We start from the raw sequence: 23,401 nt of genomic DNA, 5'->3' as shown, positions 1-23,401 counted from the left end.
AGTGGCGTTCCCTTGGGATAATTTGTCAAACCACGGGCGACCTTAACAGCAACCTCAAAAAGAACAAAATTTTTATAGCCACCTCGATTAAGTTTAAGTTGAAATTCTGTTTTCCTAATTGCATAATTGTGGGTAAATGTCTGACCAGTCCTTTAGGGTGGACCCAACTCGGCAAAAAGTGCACAGGACAAACATCCTGACAAGGTCATTACACACACACATCATTCTAATGCTCACGAGGACTTTCTCCTGATTTAGTATGTGTAAATATTTTGCTCTCAAAAGGCCCCCTTCAACATGAAAGGTTCCCTGTTGTAGTTATCGTCGTTATCCTGTTTGTGTGTGCTTGGTCAGGACTCTTGTTACGAGGACAGTTGGGCAAGAACGGCCCTCCTTTCACCCAAAACACCCCCTCTGTTCCTAATGTGCTATATCCCGGACTAGCACTTTCACACACACACACTCATTCTCATACGCCATTTGCTGCAACTTCCGCTTCCGTTTGGGTTGGCCGAGTTCACTGAAGGAATGGTTGGTGGAGGATAGGAGACATAAAAGGAGGGGCAGTGGGTTCTCAGCATTACAAGCTCTTGAAAATTTACGGGGCCTTTGGTCCTCTGTTGCATTCCTCAAATTACCGACACGCATATTTTATATTGGGCCTGCATTACCAGGACCAGATCCTCTCCATCTCCTGTCCCATATCTATTTCTCTGGCCCATTCCACGGCTATCTGGTGCACTTTGTGGCGCTTTTAATTAACGGGAATTTATGCATAATGCGCTCGGCCAACCCCTTTCTCAGTCCGTTCATGGCTGCAAGTTATGAGCCGTCAGCGAAATGTGAAAATTTGCAAATGAAAGGGAAAAAAGCGGCCACTGGCTCATTGTCGGTGGAGAAAGAGTTTAATTTCGATTTTTGAATTCTTACATTAGATTTATCGAGATAATATGCTAATGCCCTGCGAGATGACCCAATAAATCTTCTAATTGCAAACGAAATGAATATAAATTTAAGATAATTATGTAAAATTAAAAAAGAAATGCATGACATCATTGGCTAATTGAAAATAATGTTCGCACAAGCAATTTTCTAATAATTACACTAACTAAAAACATGCCAATCTTAAATTTACACACATTGACCACAAAAACATTCCGAACTAAATGCTTTTCAATTAACAAATGACAGTTTTTTCCCCCTTTGACTTTTTGACAATTTACACATTTTTTGGCGGCTTTGCCCGACAATTGAACTTTTTCCGACCTCCATTAGGCTTTAACAAAACCAAAAAAGAATAGAAAATCTGGGAAATATTTCCAGCGGCTGGCAATAATAACAAAAGCAGAACAAATAAATTACCCAACAATAATACAATTTTCTAGTTTCACATAAGCCGCTTTAGAATGACTAAAAATAAAAGAAAAGTTTCCTCTTTTTCGCAGTGGGTCATAAAAAAGTTTTCTTTGTAGCCAACAGATGTAGCAAATGTCGGAAAAGCGACAAGCAGACTCCGGCAGGAGCAAAAGCAACGCAGCAACAGGTGTTTATGGCCACTCAATGAATGCCGGCGTAAATCTTGCATTAAGCAGTTCTCCCAGTCAGGTTCTCTGAAGGACTTGGCAGCATTTACGAGCAACAACAGCCACTGGTAGTGCCACTGCCACAGCAACTGCCACCGGAACTGAACAGGTTAGGCAATACAAATATGCCTTTACTGCGCAATCTCTGCAACATTTCGGGATAGACACAAAGAAAATTAAAGTAAGATCTGTTTATGCATCCAATATTATGTATTATTATGATAAAATACTGACTTCTTTTACATATTTTGTATTCAAAATGAGGAATTAGTTTGCATAGTCATTCTTTTTTATTCTGAATTTAAAATCATATTCAAAAAAATGTTTTTTCTTAGGGTTTCATACGGATATAAAGTTTGTGGGTTTTCCAATTTGATTTTGTTAGACAAATAAAATATAAAAAATAATATTATCTATTTTAATGTTTTCAAAAATGTTCTAGGAACGATTTAATATGCAAATTACAGGGTTATATCTGTTTTCATTCAGCAAAAGAAATTTTAAACCAAAAGGAAGCCAAAGGAGTGACGCAGTTTCAGGCACTTTGGCAACATTCCTTTATGTTGCTGGCGAGCTGCGATATATGTTGCTGCTGTCGCTGTTGCTGCTCTTGTTGCTGTTGCGGTTACTGCTGCTGCTGTTGCTGCCGCTAGCTGGAGACTCCTCCGAAAACGCTTTTCGGTTCAGTTCGCTTTGTGCGTTCGACGCGTGCGGTTGTCTCTGACGGATAAAAAATCAATTTGAAGGCAGAATTGGCCAGTAAACGGATTACTTAAGGTGCACCAAGTTTTGTAGGCGCGTGAACTCGTTACGCATAAATTATATTTCTGGGCGCTGACCGCGTTTCTTAACGGATCCAACGGCAGCAGATTGCGGCAAGGAGTCGACAATACCGCTGCCACTTGCCTCTCTTCACGCCGTTACACCGCCGTTTTGTGCCGCTGTTTTGGTGTGTGTTTTTATTGGCGTTAAAGGTCGTTTACTTTTTGGCGGCATCAACAACTTTTGTTGCTGTTTTGATTTTCATCTCCCCTGCGTATGTGTTGGTGCTTGCATTTGTCACTCCGAACGTGTGTGTATATGTGTGTGTGTGAGTGTTTATAACACACTTTCAATTTTCAATAAAAATAAAAAAAACCCACAAAAACGGCAAAACGACCACAAAAAATATAATAAAAGTTCGCACACTGATCTATGACGTCGATTTATTTAACGCAGCCACTCGTGACGCTTTAAATGCCTAGAATATCGTGATCGTGATAGCATATATAAAATCGAATGCATATATAGATATATATTACACGCGCTTTGGTGATATGCGAAAACTGTGCCAACGAAAAATTGATAATTATTTCAAATGTGCTATCGCAAAGTGATATGAATACAAAATTAACATTTAAATTAATCCAGATAGTGCATTTTTATTCACATGTTAATTTAGTGTCCGACATGGAGAACTATTTTATAAAAAGCTTTGAAGTACATAAAATAAAATCAATAACATCACGAAACTGACCAGGGAATTCCACAAACAGTGTAGTGCTCCAAAGTGGATCTGTTCATTATTTGTGTTGAGTTATAAAAAACATTTATTTAAATTCTGTCAGTCATAGTATATTGATTTCTTTGAAATAGTTATCTTAAACTATTCCTTTTAAATAACTTTCCTTCTAAGTTGCTTCCAAGTTTCTGAACAAAGCAAGTAGTTAAACAAAATGAAAGATTTATGAACTCCCCAAGCACAATTTGCGAGCAGTTGAATGTCTTCAGAGTAAATTTCCCAAGGCGAGCATAATGCATGTGATGTACATGTTCTTCTCATTCATTACGCATATCTGTAGTCAGATTTCGTTTATCCATGGACGGGAAATCCCCGAAAATAAAAAGTGTCAATGCACCCGGGGGCAGAACAAGTCCCCGAATGCCATCAAATATGTTAACATCAACCTAGAGAGCACGCCCCGAGTGCAATTGTTAATTATGTATGCCAATCTGGTAGCCAGAAATGTTCGCAACACTTTAGCGCCAAAGATATCAGCAGACAGCCGAAATCTCATGCATTTCATTAAGCTGAAAACAAAGAAAAAATTCCAAAAAAAAAGAAAATAAGAAAGACCGAAATCATCACCACCCACTGACCACGGGCCGCAAAGTGTTGACGCGTGTTTCGATTTCCATTTAGGCCCTGGACACAGCCACCAAAGAAAACAAAATCAAAATCAAAACCCAAAAATTCCCCACGATTCCAATTCCCACTTGGCTTGCATATTTAATCAGACTTACCAAGTCTCCTCGACAATGCAGCCCGCATCAGTTTTAACCTAATTTGTAATCCATCAGCAATCCCGAGGATGAGCGGTCAGAGCGTAACCCTTTTCTTTTTAATTTACGAGCTTCAACTTTTGCCAACCCAAAAGTCCAAAAAAAATAAAAGAAAAAAGAGAGGTTGCTCCGAGGCGTCATCAATTTTGGCAAATGTTCTTTCTCGGGCAGCTGCCGCCGAGATCGGCAAATTGCAGCTAATTGAAAAATGTATACAAAACAAATAACAAAAAGCGAAGCCTAAGTGCATTTCCAAGGCAAGCCGGGGCAAGTTAACGAGCCGCTGGCTTTTAGGTGGCGAGCGGGGTTTTTCTATTGATGACGACAGTTTATAAAAATTACGCATGAACAAACTAATTTTCATTATGAAAAGCCACAAAGAGAGATACAAAAGCGTTGCAATGACAGACAGAAGTGTCATGATTAAGCGATTGGTAGTCGACTGTCAGATGATCTTTGTGTGAGAAACCAGAAGGCTGATTCAGCTTAACATTTAACTTTATAAATAAAATTGAATGAAAATCATACAAAAGCAACAGTAACTATTTATATTTAAAAGTTATTATAAATTTTAGAATAACTTAGTTAATTAAAAACTACTTTGAACGTCTTAAATCAACATTCCTTGGCAGAAATAGAGTATTTTGCTAGCAAACACGTCTGGCGACTGCAATCACAAATTGGTAGTGCAAAAATAAACATTTTCATTTAAAATGTTATATTTATTGAATGGCGACATCATACTTGTGATATGATAACTCAAGCGTGGGCGTAGGCTCTCTCTGTGCGTTTTTGATCTTCGTCATTGGCGGAAATTGTTATTCTGTTGAAAAAAGAAGCGCTCAAGTAATTGACACGATTCCCGAAATATGTGTCACAATATATAGAATGACGCTCGCCTATAAACTCAAAATGTATGGTTTTAATGGTGTTAATCAAAAAAGCGTTGCAAGTTTTTTAATGATGTTGCCGCATTGGTGTAATTAGGCAAATGGAATGGGGTGGCGAGGGAAATGGGGCAAGCAAGAGAAGATGCTGACAAAATCGTTCAAGCTGAAAGGAAAACTTTTGCCCTAATGCAATTTGCGCTTTTGCCACAAATGGAAAATTTTCTACTTGGCTTCTGGCAAACTCCATGGCGACCCTTGCCCTTCCAAGGTGTGACGATGAAAATTTACCCTTCATTGACTCAAAATGAGATTTCACTTTCTTTGTATTCCCTTTAAGTTAAGTTAGTCTTCAGGCATGCGTAATTAAGTTGTTACATCAATTAATTCAAGTACACGGAAGAAAAAGATATAATTTCTGGAATTTCTATTTTTTCTCTGTATGCTGAAACATCCGATATTGCTTTTTAGTTTCTTGCCATTCATATTATTTAATGCCTAATGCCGTATCAGTTCCTAGAACTGATATTGCTCTTTGGTTCCTTGTACTTAAAGTGTTAGCATCGCAGAGGCCCAGCGCCTCGAAACGGTTATAAGAAAACCACAAATGTCAGTCAGCAATTACCCAGATGGTGGGGATAGTGGAAGAAGAACCACAGCTCCTCCATTCCAAGTGGACTGCCACTGACATCTTCACCCACCCAGTTGACTGTTACCAATTTGGGAGCTATAAAAATGTCTGCAGCAAAACAAAACACCGAAAAAATGAAAGAGATAGGAATTTTTGGTATTGTTGTCTAGTGCAGCGGTCAGAGTTAACAGGGTTCAACGGGTCGTATGCCTAATCAATTGTTGCAGCTGTGTCACGTTCTACAAAAGATAGCCACAAATAAGTATGCCCCAACCTCCAACCCACTGCTACGATTTACTTAATCGAGTTTTGGACACATTTTCAGGTCAGTTGCCAGTTGGCAGCTGCCTTTGTGCTCGATATTCTATTGATTGCAAGCCAAGAGAATCGAAAAAAATGATACAAATAGCAATAATAAACAAAATGGCATTTCCATTTGCCAAAATGAATGGCTTGCATGCACGTAATTTCTGGGGGAACAAGAAGCAAATGTGGGATGTGAAGAACAAAAGTTTAAAAACGAATCAAAAGTCAAGATTTCGGGTATTAATTACTTTCGAGAATCTCCAACAAAGAAACAGAAAAACGATTTCGCTCGCCAGACAATTGACCCAAACTGCCAATAAAATTGAGAAGCATGAAATGTAAATAAGAAGCCTTCTCTCTTTCTGGCTAATAGCTCGATTATGATGGCGATGACGTTGCCAATTTGCACGGCCAACAGCTAAGGAGAATGTAATGAGAAAGCCATAAAATAAACAGTTGAATAATCGCCAATAATGAGAGCTGCCAGCGAGTTGTACCCATCACTCCCTGAGGCCATTTTAAAGATACACGAAATCGATTCGACAGCAATCCGCACAATAATAACATCGCAAAATACATGTGAGCATCTTAACAATGGGCCAAAAAGGAGAAGAGCCCCGAGATCAAAGCGATCAATAAGTGCCCCGATCAGTGGGATAAGGCCACGTTATAAAAGTCTGGAAGGTGTGAACTTTGGTGTGGCCTCTGGTTTGATTGGGGAAAAATCAAATTTATAATTGTTTGGCAGGTCTAAAAAAAGAACCACATTTTATGGCATTTATTTTGCCAGTTTATGGTCTCAAAATGTTTATAATAATATTTGGATTAATGATGAAAAGTTCAGAATGTTTCAATTAATGATTTATATTCAGCCAATTATTTAGAAGAGTTATTCTGGTTCTGCATCGCAAAGCCTTGAAACTATAAGATAGAAATAAATAGCTAAGAAATCTATTTAATTAGTTAAATTTCATACTCATCAGCCGCGTTTCTCCTTTGGCGATTGAGTAGAAAATTGATTTTCTCCTTAAACAGAAATCACATTTAATTATTTTGCTCTTAAAACAGATTCGAGCGCGCCAAAAAATTAAATAAATTATGCAACAGCTGTCATTAATAAAGTCGAGCGCGAAAAAGCCAAAAGCAACAAAAAATCGAAAATATCCCACAATGAATCAAGGTCAGTGTAAAACAGCATAAATGCAACAGCAGCGGCAAAACTGAAGTTGCATTTTGTGTTGAAAATCCAGTTTTGTATTTGGTGAGGTGCACTTGTACAAAAAAATACGAAAAACAAAAAACGCACTCACAATCGAGTGTGTTGTGCTGCTGACTATTGATTTCTTTTACATATCAAGTGAGCTAAAATTGATTCCATCAAGCCACATAAGTTTGCATCTCTCAGGTTGAGAGTTGGCCGGCGCTCTGTTTTTGGGGAAATATAAATTCACTCCATGTCAAAAGCAATTTTCAACAAGAAAATTAAACTTTTGCCATATCGGGTTTCATATTTTTCATATTTCCCACCGACGTGCTCACACTCACATCTACGGATCGCAATTTTTGTTTTTTTGGGGCGTGTCAGTGTCTGGGTTCTTGTAATTAATCGCTGTGAATGCAAAAATTTATGAGATTTTCATGAATTTTTGAAGCTTTCTGTGGAGTTATGTGGGTTGTCCACAGATTGGCATTGAAGTGCGTGGAAAACCCAAAAGTATAAGACACACACACACACACACACACTCTCAATGACTATAAGCCAACTGACCATATATCAATTAAAGTCACAGTCACAACAAAATCGTGTGACAATTAAATCCGCAAAAATACCGAAACGATTGACTTGGCAATCGTTCAACTGTGAAAATTTGCATGGCTCGGCGAAAATTGCGATAAACCGCTTTAACGATTATGTGATAAACACTGAGATTGATCTGTCACAATACCCAGTCAATGTCAACTAATCAGCCAGGCGACTAATAGCGATATAATTAGTTAATTAAGACCTGTCTAAAATGCCTAGAAATGGAGGATTGACTTGGACGAGATTAGAAATTCCAAAAATAAATGCAATTAACTGCCCGTTTAAACCTTTATTTATTAACAGGAAATTTGAATTCTTTAAGCGATTTGATGATCATTTCTGCTACCAAAAACATAACTAGAATCTTGGCTAAGTTTTCCATTATGAATTTTTAATCAAGAGCAAACTTAACCCTTTTAAAAGTTTTTGAAAACAAAACAAACAACTTCCAGGAGCATTTTGTAGTACCTAGGATATTTGAATAGCTCCTCGGGAGTTATGAAAAACGATTTGAGCAGACTGCCAGTTTTCAGCCAAACAAACCTAAACTGGAAAACGTGTGTTTGCATTTGTCTGCCTTTTGGTTTTGATTTTCTTCCCGCCCATTTTATTTTGTTTTTCTGTTTTGCTTTACCTTTTTCCATTTTCTTCACACCCAACTCAGGGTGTAAATATTTGAATTTTCCCATTCGTTTGCAGATGGCTTAAAGTTTTTCGCTGGCAAGGGTTGAAAGTTCGCTTCGGGGACTTATTACTAGGGGTAAACAAGAGGTAAAGCTGCGAAAAACAGAGAAAATCTTTATATTATATAGAGTCCTATAAATGCCTAACAGATTCCATTTATAGAACAAATAATTTCATAATCGAAGTTTATGAAGTCATTTTCATCACCTTGTCGCCAACCTGCACAAACTCTTTCAAATTCGCATAAAAGATACTAAATATCGGAGTGTTTATAATCGATATTCATAGTAAATAAATAACAATCAATTATTTTTGTTTACAATTAGCAACGGCGAGAGGAGCGAAACAGATTATTATTCATGAATGGAAACGGGCAGGGCCATAAAATACTCCCCAGATTCGATTAGAGGCAATTGAAATCATCGTCGTCATCGTTTGCGGTTTTTTCGTGCTATTTTTATACCCTAACTTGTAGATTTCAAAAGGGTATATGGAATTTGGACATTATGTGCTACAGTCTTAGGGTGCTCTTTTACTTTGACTAACTTATATCGTTTGAGATCTATAAGTAAAATTAAAATCAATTTAGACTGTTTTACCTGTAAACTGGTTTATATTTCCTTAAACATAAGTAAAAATATACGAAAACGTTTGTATAAATAGAGGTATCTTTAAGTCGACATTGTCAAGTATTTTCCCCATCTTTTCTTATATTTTTTTCCATATCCACGGGCCACGTTTCCGTGGTGCCCAACTATCCGCTCAGTTGTTGCTGTTTTTCGGTTGCTAGTTGCGAGGTCAGTGGAACATAAACATGCCATAAATCATCCGGCAAAAGTGTGAGCGATTTTGCGACGATGGTGGGGTGGAGGTGAAGACGCTACTGCCAGTGGCTCGTGCTGGGAGATCTCTTTTATTTTCGGACATATTTTTGTCCTTCCTCATCCTGCCCTGAACACATCACACAGTGACATTTCGGGCGCGCAGAATGTGAAGTTAAGATTCATTTAGTTGGTTTGGCATACTACATATAAAAAAGCGATTCGTCAACACTTTGTAGCCCATTGCAAATCTAAAACTGTCAACAGACTCATTAATTATGACTCGGTCATAGTGGGGAAAAATGGGCCTTGCCCCACGGATTCTGCAGGAAACATTCTGTGTCAAATTTGTCATTCATCAGCTTTGTGTGTGCGCTGCTCTTAGCCTTTTGTTTCTGACAGGAACAAGGCTCGGTCCTGTGCCCATGCCCGTTTTGGCCAGTTAGTGATTTAGGCCCATTGTTTATATCAAGTGTTTGATGGTCTGTTGGCTAATTTTGTACGTTATGTGTTTGGGTGGGGTGAAAAACTTTATTTTATGCTGCCATGATGAGGGTAATGTGACAAAAAAGTTCGACATTCAGGATATGTTAGGCTGTTTGATAGAATCTTTTTTTGTCAGGAAGTATTGTCATACAAGTTGAAAAGATTTCCCCTTTGTATCCTATTTAAGATATTTTTGTACTTCAAATTAAATTTTTGACAGAGTTCATTAGTCACTAACCACAAAGTGGTGATAGAAATAACAGCATTCATTAACCTTAAAGAGCCAATAAATAATAGTTTAAGAACCGTGACTGACACCCCATTATCGCATCTCCTTAGACGGCATCAATCACCACGATAACTTGGTAAACCGCTGCATTTGAGCCACGTTAAGCGTAAAAACGCAAGCAATCAAAGTGAATTCCATTTGCTGTCGTTTAATATATACATATATATATATAGATATCAAGAAAAAAAAACAATGAAGTGCAACTGAAGCGGAAAGTGAATGCAAAGTGAATGAAATAAATTCGAACTGCGGCAAGAGAAGTGAGCTGAGCCAAGTTTAAGGAACCGCAACGGCAGCCGAGAATCATGAGCGAGAAACGAATCGCACACAAAACTGTCATCAAATGACAAATGCTTGACAGCATCAATCAACAAAAGCGACGACTGCGACGATGGCATCGCGTTGCCGGTGGAGCTGGCGCCTGGCGCTCTGCTCTCTGCTGTTGCTCCGAATGCTTTTGCTACCAGCAGCGTTGGGCCATGGCCATGATGAAACCAAAGAAAAAATCCCCTCTACAGTCAAATCTAATCGCCAGGAGCAACATCTGCAACACCTGCAGAAGCAGCAGCAGCCACAGCAACATCAACAAGCCAACGAACAAAATTCTGTGAATATAACCTCGAAAACGGCCACTGCCACGCCCTCGGGCATCAGGGAGAACGTCATGCTGCCATCGGCCGATCCAGAAAGGGAGGCCCAGATCTTGTACGAGAAGTCCTTGCAGGAGTACCATGGCAGCCAACTGTCCACTGTCTCTACCTCCGATGTCAGCGGCGGCAAACGTACGCTGCACGTCGTTTGTGAACGCTGGCTGCAAAAGCACTGTCACTGCAGCGGCAGCTTGGAGGTCCTGCGGCTCAGCTGCCGTGGGATTGGCATCCTGGCTGTTCCAGTTAACCTGCCCAGCGAGGTGGTCGTCCTGTAAGTATTTCCAACTACATCTAACAGCTTCTAGAACTATAAAAAACCATAAAATTCAATATAGTAGTCTTCATAATCTAGTCTTATAATCTAACATAAGTCCTTTCAAGTCAATAGCTTCCCATTAGTCAAATCTCCAAAGCTATGTCACCACAATGGCTGCTTAATTAAACGATTAATAATTCCAAAACTTCCCCTTATTAAGCGATTAGGCCGACTCACAGTACGAAGTATTGAACCATTTTCCGCTGCTGGAATTCCGCAAATCGCATAATTACAAGTAAATTTCGCAGTCTTCGGTCCGATTCGGTTTCGGACGATTTTGGCATGCGGTTTAATCTAATTACACATACGCCACGTTGTGCAGCGTTTCGCAATCATCGCCATCGTCACCGTCGCGTCGTCATCATCAGCGTCAACTTGACCATTATTGCTCACGTATGTGAGTCACGTTTTCTTGCCGCCGACGGGCTCTCTCAAAGGAGTTGGGAACCGCATTTGGCTTAGCCAAAGTTTCAACTGATTAATGGCCAACTCGAACGGTCCATAAATAAATAAATAATTTATTAATTAACGCATCGCTCAGAGACACCAGTCATAAGCCATTAAAATCACTTGAAACGTAAATACTACCTTCACTTTCAATGTGAATCTTCGGATTTGGCCAAAAGCTTTTTGGTTGGCATGGCAAAGAATCTCTGAAAAACTGTTCCCTTGCCAGGCGGTTCATCTTCATTTTTATGCCATTTTCCGCTGCGCAAGGATCTCTCAGGGTTAGCTCAATATGTTTTTATGCCATTACCAGTTTGATTGATGGCCCACTGAGTTTTCCCCCTAGCACCAATCATTTAAGCCTCGTTTTCAATTCATGGCAATGGCAAATGTTTTCTCTTTGCCTTACTGATAGATGAAATGTTGGCATCGAGGATGCTTCAATACAGTTATTAATTTGTTTATTGTTTTGTTTCTGTCATTCATTTCACCAACAGAGATCTGGGCAACAACAACCTAACCAAGTTGGAGGCAAACTCATTTTTTATGGTACCCAATCTGGAGGAGCTGTGAGTATAAATGCCTGATTGATGTCAAAATGTAAAGGGAATTGTTCAGTCCAGCAGTTTTATGGTGGCTTTAATTAATGATATATTTACCAATTTCATTCATGGTCCAGATTATCCTTCCCAGTCCAAATTAATCCATAGTAAAAACACCCAAGCTCCCTTGGGGTACTTTAGAAACCGCAAAACTTCCCCATTTTAATCTGTGCTGGACTGCAGCAACAAGAGTAAAAATATGACAACAATATAAAAACTTTCGTCATTTCAACAGTCAAAGTTGCCATCGCCGGGCATGGCAACTCATTATTCAATTTCACAGCAAACCCATCAGTAAAAAAAAAATACCAGAAAAGAAAAAATCACAGCGGTCTACACCCTTAACCCAACCCTGACCAAACCGCAGATCCCCACACTCCTGGTTTTGGGTCCTGCCCCTTGGTAATATAAATTACTTGATTACGCTGTATATTTCAGCGGGTTGGCACGATTAATTACTCCCGCCTTTGCCATCCTTGCAATTTCCTGCACTTTAGCCAACGACACTCGACTTTAGTTTGACTTTATGCCGCTTATATACGTAATATTTGTTGACCAAGGGAAGGTTTATTTGCAGAACTTTGTCCGACAATAGCATCATTAATATGGATCCCAATGCATTCTATGGCCTGGGTAAATTGAAACGATTGAGCCTGCAGAACTGTGGCCTCAAGTCCTTGCCACCGCGGTCGTTCCAAGGACTTGCTCAGCTGACCAGCCTGTAAGTATGCAAGGAAAAATGTTTAAAATAATACAAAGACAGCCCCCTGATGTAAGTGTGTGTGTGCTTGAGTGTACGTGGACGTTTATGTTTGCTTTTAAGCACTGCAATTAAGTTGAGAATATCGCCGGAGAGGATGTAGGAGCACAGCAGCGAGGACTTCTCAGCCGGATGAATTTGTTTGTTTTTCGGGCAAACACACTGCCACACTGCCACAGTGCCACTCGCACATGCACTCGTCGAGCAATTACACGCTATTTTCTCATATTTTACGCTTCTCTGTGCTGTTTTTTCCCCCCTCGTTTTATTTTGATATTTTCGCAATGGTTACAAAAACACAGACAGCTGAATGGTAACGCCCTGGTCAGCCTGGATGGGGATTGTCTGGGCCACCTGCAGAAACTGCGCACCTTGCGATTGGAGGGGAATCTCTTCTATCGAATCCCTACGAACGCCTTGGCCGGACTCAGAACGCTCGAAGCACTGTGAGCCCTTTGACTTGCCTTCAAGAGTTCATTTTTACAAATAATTATTATCCTGCATGTTCTGAAAAATTAGTAACCAAGTAAATTGGCCAAAAACTTTGTTACTTTGATTCTTTAATCCATGTTGCTGCTGGCGCATTGTAAATGTTTTATTATGTTTTGGCATGCACTTTGGTGAAGGTTTGTGTTGAACTAAACAAACCAATTAGGCTAATGATTTCATCATTTAATTAATTTGTGGGTGCAATTGAAAATTGTATTGTCAATAATTTTATTTGAAAATGTTTACTAATTTATGAGCTTAGAAAAATGGCTTACAAGCCAAAAGCACTAAGCTAATGTTTTAATTTGAAAAACAATTGATTTAATACCCAATATAAGCAACAGACATTCAACAATAAATCCCATATAAACTAACCACAGACAATAATAATAATTTTATGTGCATGTTTTCATCGAGCATTGACCCCATAACTTCCTTCATTCCAAGAGTTTTACCATTTTTAATCTACAAAATTTACTTGAGCCACAAAATGGCATTGAATTATAAGCGAAAGTTAGGGGATCATAAAACCATGCGATTGCTCATAATTTCTATCTTCTGCTTCCACTTCAACCATCGACAGCAATTTGGGCAGCAATTTGTTGACAATAATAAACGACGAGGACTTTCCACGAATGCCAAACTTGATCGTGCTGTAAGTAATTGAAGTCTCCTGGTAGCCATATTCATGTGCACCAACTTTAAGCATTCATTTCTCTTCTTATTTTGCAGTTTACTGAAACGAAATCAAATCATGAAAATCTCCGCGGGAGCTCTAAAAAATTTAACCGCCTTAAAAGTTTTGTAAGTAGCAAGAATGATGCGAAAAAACTTCAAATACTTTAAGAACTTTATCCAGGAAGCCCAAACACACACATGACATAAACACACTGACACCCAAGCGACCTACAAAACTGCAATTGATAACAAATAGAAAAATGATTTCTTTTTGGCAGTAGCTAGTAGAATTTTGAATACTCTAATTTGTAGGTGAAAAAAAAGTGGATATAAGGCATAAAATATAAGCTACCTGGGGAAAAATTAGGTTTATATTTAACTAAGAGCTGTTGTGTATCTTTTTCATTAAAATCTCACATATTTAATCTGCAATCCGATTTACCCCATTAAAAGGGAAAAAGCGATAATACCTCAACCGAGCACAAGTGGCAAGTGGAAATGGTGTTTATCCGTTTTGCGGCCACGGCTCGAATAAATTTCAATTTTACACCAGAATCGTGGAAAACTTTTCGTTTTTCTTTATTTCCTCAGCCCCATCCTGCGCGTTGAGTTCACTTTGGTTCGGATCCGACAGCTTAAATTGTCGTCGCCAGCGTTGACGTTCTGCGCTTCTGTTTACCGCAAATTTTTGGCTTTTGCGCTGCATGCTTTTTCGTGGGCACATAAAAAAGCGCTCCACTGGCCCGGCTCCTTATCCTCCATCCACATATTTTCCCACCACCCACCGCTGGCAGCAGACAAATATGCAAATTTATGTTGTGGCTGACAGAGTCCCATTCTCTTTTGCGAACAGAGCTAAGGTGGAGGCGTGGCCAACCTTCCGAGGAATGCATCAAGTGAAAGTGAAAAAACTTTTCCCGTGCAACGCGTAAATCTAACTATTCACCGAGAATGAGCGAAATATTCCGTGTGCATACTGCAGTTTGCTTCTAGATTTATGGAAACAAAGTCACGCCCACCCAAAGTGGAGTCAGAGTGGGTCATATGTGGTTGGAAAATGAGATTGAAAGTTGGTGGTAAAAGCATCTGTTGTTCTCAGTCCCCTCTTAGCATCTGGTTATCGAAGTTTCTAAAGAGAAAAAGGGAAAACAGGTCAACAATAGCTTGGTTTAATTTGAGGAAAAAGACAGTTAAATCGATTAAAAACGTTTACTTCGTAATAACTTCCCATTACCAAGGTTACCTAAAAATTTAATAAATAATTGAAATCAATGCAGTTACCCGAAAGCTTTATGTTCGCGCATAAATTTGCATTTTCTACCAGGAGGCACCCCATCGGAAATGGAAAATCCACCGCTAAGAACTACGTGATGTCACGTAGAAAAACTGACCCCCAAACAAAGTCATTCAAATGGCTGTAATTTCTTAGGAAAATAAAATGAGAGAGCAAAAATTTGCAACTCAATTTCTATAATCGAAATCAAGAAATGTATTTCAAAGTATGTTTGGTTTTTTTTTCCTTTTTGCAGAGAGCTGGACGATAATTTAATAAGCAGCCTGCCCGAGGGTCTCAACAAATTGTCACAACTGCAGGAGCTGTAAGTATATCAGATAAACGAGAAGGCACAGGTGTTCAACAAATATAAGCCAAAGTAGTATGCGGGGAGCAGCAATGGCAGTTGCAACTGGCAGTGGTGTTGTTGACTTCGCTACGACATTTCCGAGTTTGTGGGGCGGCAAACAAGCGGAAACCAAAAATCATAACGCATCATTACTTGTCCAATTTATGGCCACATCCAGCCGCAGTCGCAGCCGCAGCTTGGTTCTATTCCATATCCTGCCAGCCACGAATCGAGAACCGAAAGAACTGCAAGTTGCATTTTGTTTTTGTCACACGACCACTTCCTTGAGCAACTCGAAAAGGAGACCACACAGCAACATGGCAACATCTAGACGGTCCGTGGCAACTGTCATGGCAATGCTGACATCGTTTGCGATTGCAAGAAGTCCCCAAGGAAATTCAATTTCTGGTAAACAGGATAATTATGAGCATGTTAAATGTTGCGATAAAAGCCACGCTGTGCTGCATCTCCAGAGCCAGTGCATCCATGATTGGGGAATTAAGCTGGTAGATAAATTTGTACGAATGTAGAAGCAAAGAAAATATCCCAACACTTCGTCGACATGTGTGTGCGGTTTGTATGTGAATGTGGATGTGGTACAAACAAAAAATCAAATTTAAAAGGATTAAAAGCACCAAGAAAGCGTCTGTGTTTTGTTGACTTCACTCGGAAAAGAATAGGAGTCAAGCCAAGTCAGTGCAACAAAATAGGAAGAGATAAACAAAAAGATTTTTCTAGACAATGAGATGCAATTTAAAGGGAACTTCATTTAGGGAATTTAAAGTGTCAAGAAATTAAATATGATTTTTTGTTGATAATTTAATTTTCCCGATGCCAGCTTGCTTTCTAGGTGAACTCTGTCTGCCCAACACTTTACAATTTCCGTTTACCCCCAAATGTCGGCCAAGAAACACAAAAAGACGTTAACAATATGAGCGCCCAAAAGTATGCTCTTGTCACAGTTTATTTTTGGCTTTGTTGGCTTGTTTGCAAAACTTGACTTTTAAATGCAGCTGCAACCGAGTGCCACTTGCCAGCAGTGTGTATCACGAAGATACTTTTCTTGGCATTGGATAAACGTTTTTATTAAATTTCTGCCACCCTCCACCCTTCAGTTCCATCACCAGCAATCGACTGCGCTGGATAAACGACACGGAACTGCCCAGGAGCATGCAAATGCTGGACATGAGAGCCAATCCCCTGTCGACCATTTCGGCAGGGGCATTTCGGGGAATGACCAAGTTGCGGAAGCTGTAAGTATTTCACAGGGTCGATTTTGGCACAATTCGAAGTGCCAGGAAAATTCAAGTCCTTGATTTTTCAGTATTTTATCGGATGTGCGAACCTTGCGCTCGTTCCCTGAACTTGAGGCCTGTCATGCCCTGGAAATACTGAAACTGGATCGTGCCGGCATTCAGGAGGTGCCAACGAATCTATGCCGTCAAACGCCAAGACTGAAGAGTTTGTAAGTAAACTAATATAAACATTGGGTTAAAGTTGAACTGTAACTTATGTAATCACTTTGTTCACAGAGAACTAAAAACCAATTCCCTAAAACGCATCCCAAATTTAAGTAGCTGCAGAGACTTAAGGCTGTTGTGAGTTTAAACCTACTTGAGAATCCTTTTATATATCTCATATATAATTCTTAAAGCAGAGATCTATCGAGCAATCAAATTGAAACAATTCAGGGGAAGCCCTTCAATGGATTGAAGCAGTTGCACGATCTGTTGCTCTCCTACAATCGAATCAAGGCACTGCCCCAAGATGCCTTTCAGGGCATTCCCAAGCTCCAGCTGCTGTGGGTTAATATATTTAAAGAAATATTCGTAGACAGCTAAGATTTATTTCTTGTATTCACAGTGACCTGGAGGGCAATGAAATCTCCCACATAGACAAGGAAGCCTTCTCCGGTTTTACAGCCCTCGAGGATCTCAATTTGGGCAACAACATTTTCCCGGAGCTACCCGAATCGGGATTGCGAGCTTTGCTCCACCTAAAGACCTTTAACAATCCAAAACTTAGGGTTTTTCCTCCACCAGACACCTTTCCACGGATCCAAACACTAATACTCTCATATGCCTATCATTGCTGCGCTTTTCTTCCGCTGGTGGCCATGTCTGCCCAGAAGAAAACATCCCAGGTCCAGGAGGCCGTTCTCTTTCCCTCCGACGCGGAGTTCGATATGACTTTGTGGAACAACAGCATGATGAATATCTGGCCACAAATGCGTGAGTATAAGCTTAATAAGAAGTTTTCCTTTAAAAATTATTAAATACCACAAAAAATTATCCATCTAAATTTTAAAAAAATTGTTATTCTATTCTACCAAAGCTATTTTTAAGCATAAATATTTATATTATGACTTTTCCTCTAGACAATCTCAGTAAACAGCTGGGTGCTGCCATGCACGATCCGTGGGAAACGGCTGTCAACTTCAATGAGGAGCAGCTGCAATCGCAAACGGGAGGCCAAATCGCCACCAGCTATATGGAGGAATACTTTGAGGAACACGACGTGAGTGGTCCTGGCACAGGATATGGCTTTGGAACAGGCTTATTCTCAGGCATGTCCACCGAGGACTTCCAACCAGGATCAGTGCAGTGCCTACCAATGCCAGGACCCTTTTTGCCATGCGCTGATCTTTTCGATTGGTGGACATTGAGGTGTGGAGTGTGGGTGGTTTTTCTGCTATCCCTTTTGGGAAATGGAACCGTGGTCTTTGTGCTTCTCTGCTCGCGGTCAAAGATGGATGTACCAAGATTTCTAGTCTGTAATCTGGCGGCTGCCGATTTCTTCATGGGAATTTACCTGGGTATCCTGGCTATTGTGGATGCAGCGACTTTAGGAGAGTTTCGAATGTTCGCCATTCCTTGGCAGATGTCTCTGCTTTGCCAGTTGTCCGGATTTCTCGCCGTACTTAGCTCTGAGTTGTCCGTTTACACACTGGCGGTGATTACTTTGGAGCGAAATTATGCCATCACCCATGCTATACACCTCAACAAGAGATTATCCTTGAGGCAAGCTGGTTATATAATGAGTGTTGGCTGGGTTTTTGCACTGATCATGGCCTTGATGCCGCTGTTGGGAGTTTCGGACTACAGAAAGTTTGCCGTGTGCCTGCCATTTGAGACGACCACTGGACCGGCCAGTTTGACCTATGTGATCTCACTGATGTTCATCAATGGATGTGCTTTCCTTACCTTAATGGGATGCTATCTGAAGATGTATTGGGCGATCAGGGGTAGCCAAGCATGGAATACCAATGATTCACGCATAGCCAAAAGGATGGCTTTGCTGGTCTTTACGGATTTCCTCTGCTGGTCGCCGATCGCTTTTTTTTCCATCACCGCCATCTTTGGACTCCAACTAATTTCGCTAGAGCAGGCAAAGATCTTTACGGTTTTTGTGCTTCCTCTGAACAGTTGCTGCAATCCTTTCCTCTACGCCATAATGACCAAACAGTTTAAGAAGGACTGTGTCACGCTATGCAAACATTTCGAGGAATCCCGCGTTGTGGGAGGTGGTGGACAGGGTGGCCGGGGGGCAGTGGGGCGTACCAAGAGGGGTGAACTCCCACCACCATTGTTGCCAGCTGCGGCACATCCGCCCGGCTGTCGGTGTCTTAGAATGCTGCCCAGCGAAATGCCCAACTGGCACAAAATGGAACAGACACCCAGTTTGTGGCAAAGATTAAGGACATTCTGCTGTGGAGAAAGTAGAAGGAGACGTAAACAGAGAAGGCAGCCACAACAAAGGCGACAGAGAGCTTATACTGCTGCCGCCGCCAATCCGTATCAGTATCAGTTCGCTGAACTGCGTCAGCAACGTCAAAATCGAGCCAGCTCCATTTCCAGCGAGAACTTCTGCAGCTCACGATCCTCTAGTTGGCGGCATGGTCCTCCATCCTCTGCACCCATACCGCCAGGTAACTGCAGCATGCCGCTGAAGATGCTGGACCCACATGGTCATCAACACGGTCATGGAAGGAGACGACATTCTGCTTGGTTGATCACGCGGAAAACGTCGCAGGACTCGAACTTGTCGAGCTCCCGAAATGACTCTTCTGCCTCGGCCACCACAGCCAGCACTTCAACCTTCCGGCTATCACGATCTAGTGCCGGCAGTAGCACACCATTGCCGTCGATAATAGGTAAAAATAGATTTCTCTACTTCAAAAATAAATCACTATTTTTTAGCCCACAATGGCAAAGCCCAGTTGGATGCAGTAAAACCAAGACTGGTCCGCCAGGAAGCTGTTCAGGAGGAAGAGGACTCATCGCCTCCTCGCCTGGGAGTGCGTTTCCTGCCCACCATACCATCAGCGGCCGATAGTTCGGTGATCATGGAGGACGGCGACTCGGCCAATACTGGAGTAGCAGCTTTTCTGGGCATGCCACTTCCTGGGGCGTCTAGTGGTTTTCTCATTGCTCCCACCACCGCACCGACCTCACCACCACCAGTAGTGTTGCAGCCGGCGAAACCTCCGCCAGATCCTAACGATGCACCACCATGATGTTGGGATTGGAGCTGGCGGAGATTGGGAAAAGGCAACCGGGAGACCTTTCTGTAAAGGTCAAGGGAACAGGACAAAAGCTGACTGTGTTCATAGATTGTATACGGGGTGTGAATGGGTAGGGGATGAGGGCTGGTCGAAGGATTTGGCATTTAGACTAGTAAAGACAAAAAATAAACAAAATTCGCTTTAGGCATATAAAATATAATATACTTATAGCATTAAGTAGCCAATTTGTTAAGTTAGATCACACCGAAGATAAGGATCCATTTGAATTAATACATCACCCCAAAGGATAACCATTTTCAAAGGATCAGTCACAAGTCCAGTTTCTTAAATTATTGTTGAATTTGAAGTTTTTTATTAGGCAAATCGAATGTAGATAAATATTAAACTTCATTTATCCAAAATTTATGCATTAGTTAAAAATCATTAAGTTAGTTTCTTTGTTTTTGTTTACTTTACATTTTTATTAACTACATTTATGAAATCATAACGAAACATTTTAGTTAATCCAACCATGTACCTTAACAACAACTTGAGAAACTGGCCAGAGTTGACAAAGAGTATTATGAATTACATAACTTATTACGGTAGAGTACATTCTTAACTTTTAACCATAAATGTTTAGCATAACTATATATATATATATTTATATATGCGTGTATTATTTTCGAAGATGCCAAGCATCCTTCGGTGTAGAACTTAATCGAACAATTCGATTGTAAACGAAACAAAGCCATAAAAATACAAATTAAACTATTTCCACACACAGAAAACTGCCTTTCGATTTTGAAGTATAAGATACTATATCTATTTTTTGAAAAGTCCATTTAGTTTATATCTTTAAAAGGAAAATTCACAGGGCATATTCGATATAATGCTAATCTCCCCCGACCTATTCCCAACTCATTGTCGGCCTCCTCGCTGTTAGCCTGTACAACTCCATATGAAGGGTTCTCGATGAGTCGGGATCTTTGCTTGTCGCCTCCTCGTCGACGTCGCTGGAACTCCTTGAGCACCAGTAGGGGTATCATTACCAAGGCCAGGCAGAGCAGAATGGCCAGGATGAACATGGACCAGTGAAAGACCAAGTGTTTGCTGGGTGTACTAATAATCATCGAGCCTTCGCCTTCACAGACTTCAGGACCAACGCATTCTTGGCCGGAACGGCATCCTTTAGAGCACATCGTTTCACACTCACTGCTGCTGTCTTTCAAAAATCGGTAACCAGGTAGGCAGACGCACTTTTCCGGAGACTGGCACTCGGCGTTGATGCACTGTTCACGGCACTGGGGTTGACATGAATTTGGCTCGCTAGAGTTGGTAACCGCATAGCCAGGATTGCATTCACAATGTCCTGGGGAGGAGCAGCGTCCATTCTCACACCTTGGTCGACAGGTGGGCACACACTCGTACGACACCTTTGTGTCCTCGTAGCCATCGAAACAAGCACAGCTGTTTGGCTCCACGCAGGTGCCATTTCTACATGCCGGAGAGCACACCGGATCACATATGTTGGTGGATCCTGGCCTTAGCTTGTAGCCCTTCGTAGCAGCGGCACTGTCCCGATCCTTCGCAGTGACTGTTTATGCACTTCAGTGGACAATGGGGCTCACAAGAACCACGGGGCCAGCGTTTGGCGTAGCCCAAGTCGCATTGGCAAATATCTGGAGCGATGCACCGACCGTGGCCACAGTCCTGGCTACAAATAGGCTCACAAATATACGATCCTAGGGTGGCACTTGGTCGGTAGCCGGTGAAGCAGCGACATTCGTTGGGTGCCACGCAACTGCCGTGAATACAGGTACTGGTACATATTGGTACACAGTAGAACGAGAGGAGAGCCTAGCCGAAAGCAGTAACGACAAGAATAAGTTTTTAAATTTAAAAAAATTATATATTAAAATGCTGCTAACCTGGTAGCCTTCCAAGCAGGTACAAAAGCCTGGACTGGTGCATATCCCATTCCGGCAGCTCCTGGGGCAGAAGGGCTCGCACTCGGTGGTGCTGCCGTTGGCGAAGATGTAGCCGGCGTCACACGCACAGGTGTCGGGAGCGGTACAGTGGGCGTTACGCCCACATCCGGGTTGGCAGGTGGGCGTGCAGCGATGCGGCGAAAGCTTTTCGAATCCCTCGTGGCACTCACAGCGTCCTGGAGCGCTACAGAAGCCATTCTCGCATCCGGAACGACAGCTGGGCACGCACACATGGTGTGATCCATTGGCAAAAACGTGGCCCTCGGAGCAGGCGCAGTGGTCAGGCGAGATGCAGGTGCCATTCACACAGGAAGGATTGCACAAGGGCTCACACCCCGAGGCGAGATTGTCCTCCTTATGGACATAGCCCACCTTGCACTTACACTCTTCAGCATTCACGCAATTGCCGTTGGCGCAGCCGCTCGAGCAGATTGGATCGCAAATCCACGGTGTACCCAAACGCTGTTCATGGCCAGGTAAGCAGAGACACTCATTGGGTGCTATACATTTGCCGTGGTAGCAGCCGTCCTGGCAGATGGGTTCACATTTCTTAAGAGACTGACTCCACTGATAGCCAGGGTCGCACTGACATTTTCCCGACTCCAGGCAGCGTCCGTTACCACAGCCCTCGCAAATTGTTTCACATTCCGTTTGGGAGCCATTGACGAAACGATGTCCCGAAAGGCATTCACACTCGTCCGGTGCCACACATTTTCCGTTCACGCAGGACTCGCTGCACTCCGGCTCACAGTGACCCCGATCCTGGCGATTCGCATATCCTTTGTCACACAAACACACGTTGGGCGAAATGCATTTGCCTGTACCACAATCTCTGCATTGTGGTACACACTCGCTGAGGAATAAATGAACTCATCATAATCAGGAATTTAAAGACTTAATGTTTATAGCGGATTATTACTTCTCTTCATTTCGTATATATCCATCGCAGCAGACATCATGGAAGCCCATATAGGTCTAAGAATACGAGAATAAATTCAAATTTTTCTTCTTTGGCATTGGTATTAATATTATATTTTAATTCTTACCAATATTTTTCGAGGACGTAATTATACATAAAACCTCGTCCATTTCTTTTTCGTTTTATTTATAAACTCACCTCGGTTCTGGTCCTTCCCACCAAAGGTCCACAATTTGTAGTGCAGTTGGCTGAATTTTGGTTTTTACGCATTGTTACCAGAGTTCCACGCATTTTAACGACCCTTAAGTTTCGAAACAAAAGACAATTTGAATCGAAAACATTTAGAATTCAAAGATTTTTACTCACGGAACACGATTTACACAGCCCTGCACTTGCAGAACTGTTACTAAAACCAACACAAGGACGAACATATTGACATTTAATTGTAGAAATAATTCTCGGCTTAACGACTTCGATCAACTGTTCACTTTAAGTTAAGCTTGGCAAATGATCAGCCAATTGACTTTCCATGGATTCCATGGACAAGTAAGTCAGACTTAAGCGCTTATCATTGAAACGTATTATTTTCCTCTCTCTATCGCCATTCATA

General features: G+C 41.3%; 2 protein-coding genes across 2 annotated transcripts; one reads left to right on the top strand and one right to left on the bottom strand.

The window, feature by feature from the left end:
* Positions 1 to 9,574: 9,574 nt before the first annotated feature.
* LOC108105813 (leucine-rich repeat-containing G-protein coupled receptor 6) lies at positions 9,575 to 20,672 on the top strand. Its single transcript, XM_017212553.2, has 14 exons — positions 9,575 to 10,734; positions 11,724 to 11,795; positions 12,406 to 12,549; positions 12,891 to 13,034; positions 13,661 to 13,732; positions 13,810 to 13,881; positions 15,285 to 15,353; positions 16,493 to 16,630; positions 16,702 to 16,842; positions 16,910 to 16,975; positions 17,035 to 17,178; positions 17,241 to 17,608; positions 17,755 to 19,530; positions 19,577 to 20,672. Exons 1-14 carry the CDS (start codon positions 10,205 to 10,207, stop codon positions 19,891 to 19,893), a joined length of 4,053 nt encoding a protein of 1,350 aa, XP_017068042.2. The 5' UTR covers positions 9,575 to 10,204; the 3' UTR covers positions 19,894 to 20,672.
* On the bottom strand, positions 20,232 to 23,398 carry LOC108105814 (multiple epidermal growth factor-like domains protein 11). The gene is given in 6 exon segments (XM_017212555.2): positions 20,232 to 21,440; positions 21,442 to 21,741; positions 21,813 to 22,725; positions 22,792 to 22,847; positions 22,990 to 23,092; positions 23,158 to 23,398. Coding segments are annotated over 6 exon segments (2,151 nt in total). The 5' UTR covers positions 23,223 to 23,398; the 3' UTR covers positions 20,232 to 20,726.
* Positions 23,399 to 23,401: the final 3 nt, after the last annotated feature.

The sequence above is a fragment of the Drosophila eugracilis genome, unplaced genomic scaffold, assembly GCF_018153835.1.
Source record: "Drosophila eugracilis isolate 14026-0451.02 unplaced genomic scaffold, ASM1815383v1 contig_353, whole genome shotgun sequence".
NCBI classification, from domain to species: domain Eukaryota; kingdom Metazoa; phylum Arthropoda; class Insecta; order Diptera; family Drosophilidae; genus Drosophila; species Drosophila eugracilis.
The sequence above is the reverse complement of the archived record's forward strand: the minus strand, read 5'-3'. Positions and strand labels throughout refer to the sequence as shown.

Coding starts and splice junctions, on each gene's coding strand:
- LOC108105813 (XM_017212553.2), top strand. CDS start 10,205: ATGGCATCGCGTTGCCGGTGGAGCTGGCGCCTGGCGCTCTGCTCTCTG. Junction 11,796..12,405: donor GTACCCAATCTGGAGGAGCT/GTGAGTATAAAT, acceptor GTTTATTTGCAG/AACTTTGTCCGACAATAGCA. Junction 19,531..19,576: donor ACCATTGCCGTCGATAATAG/GTAAAAATAGAT, acceptor ACTATTTTTTAG/CCCACAATGGCAAAGCCCAG.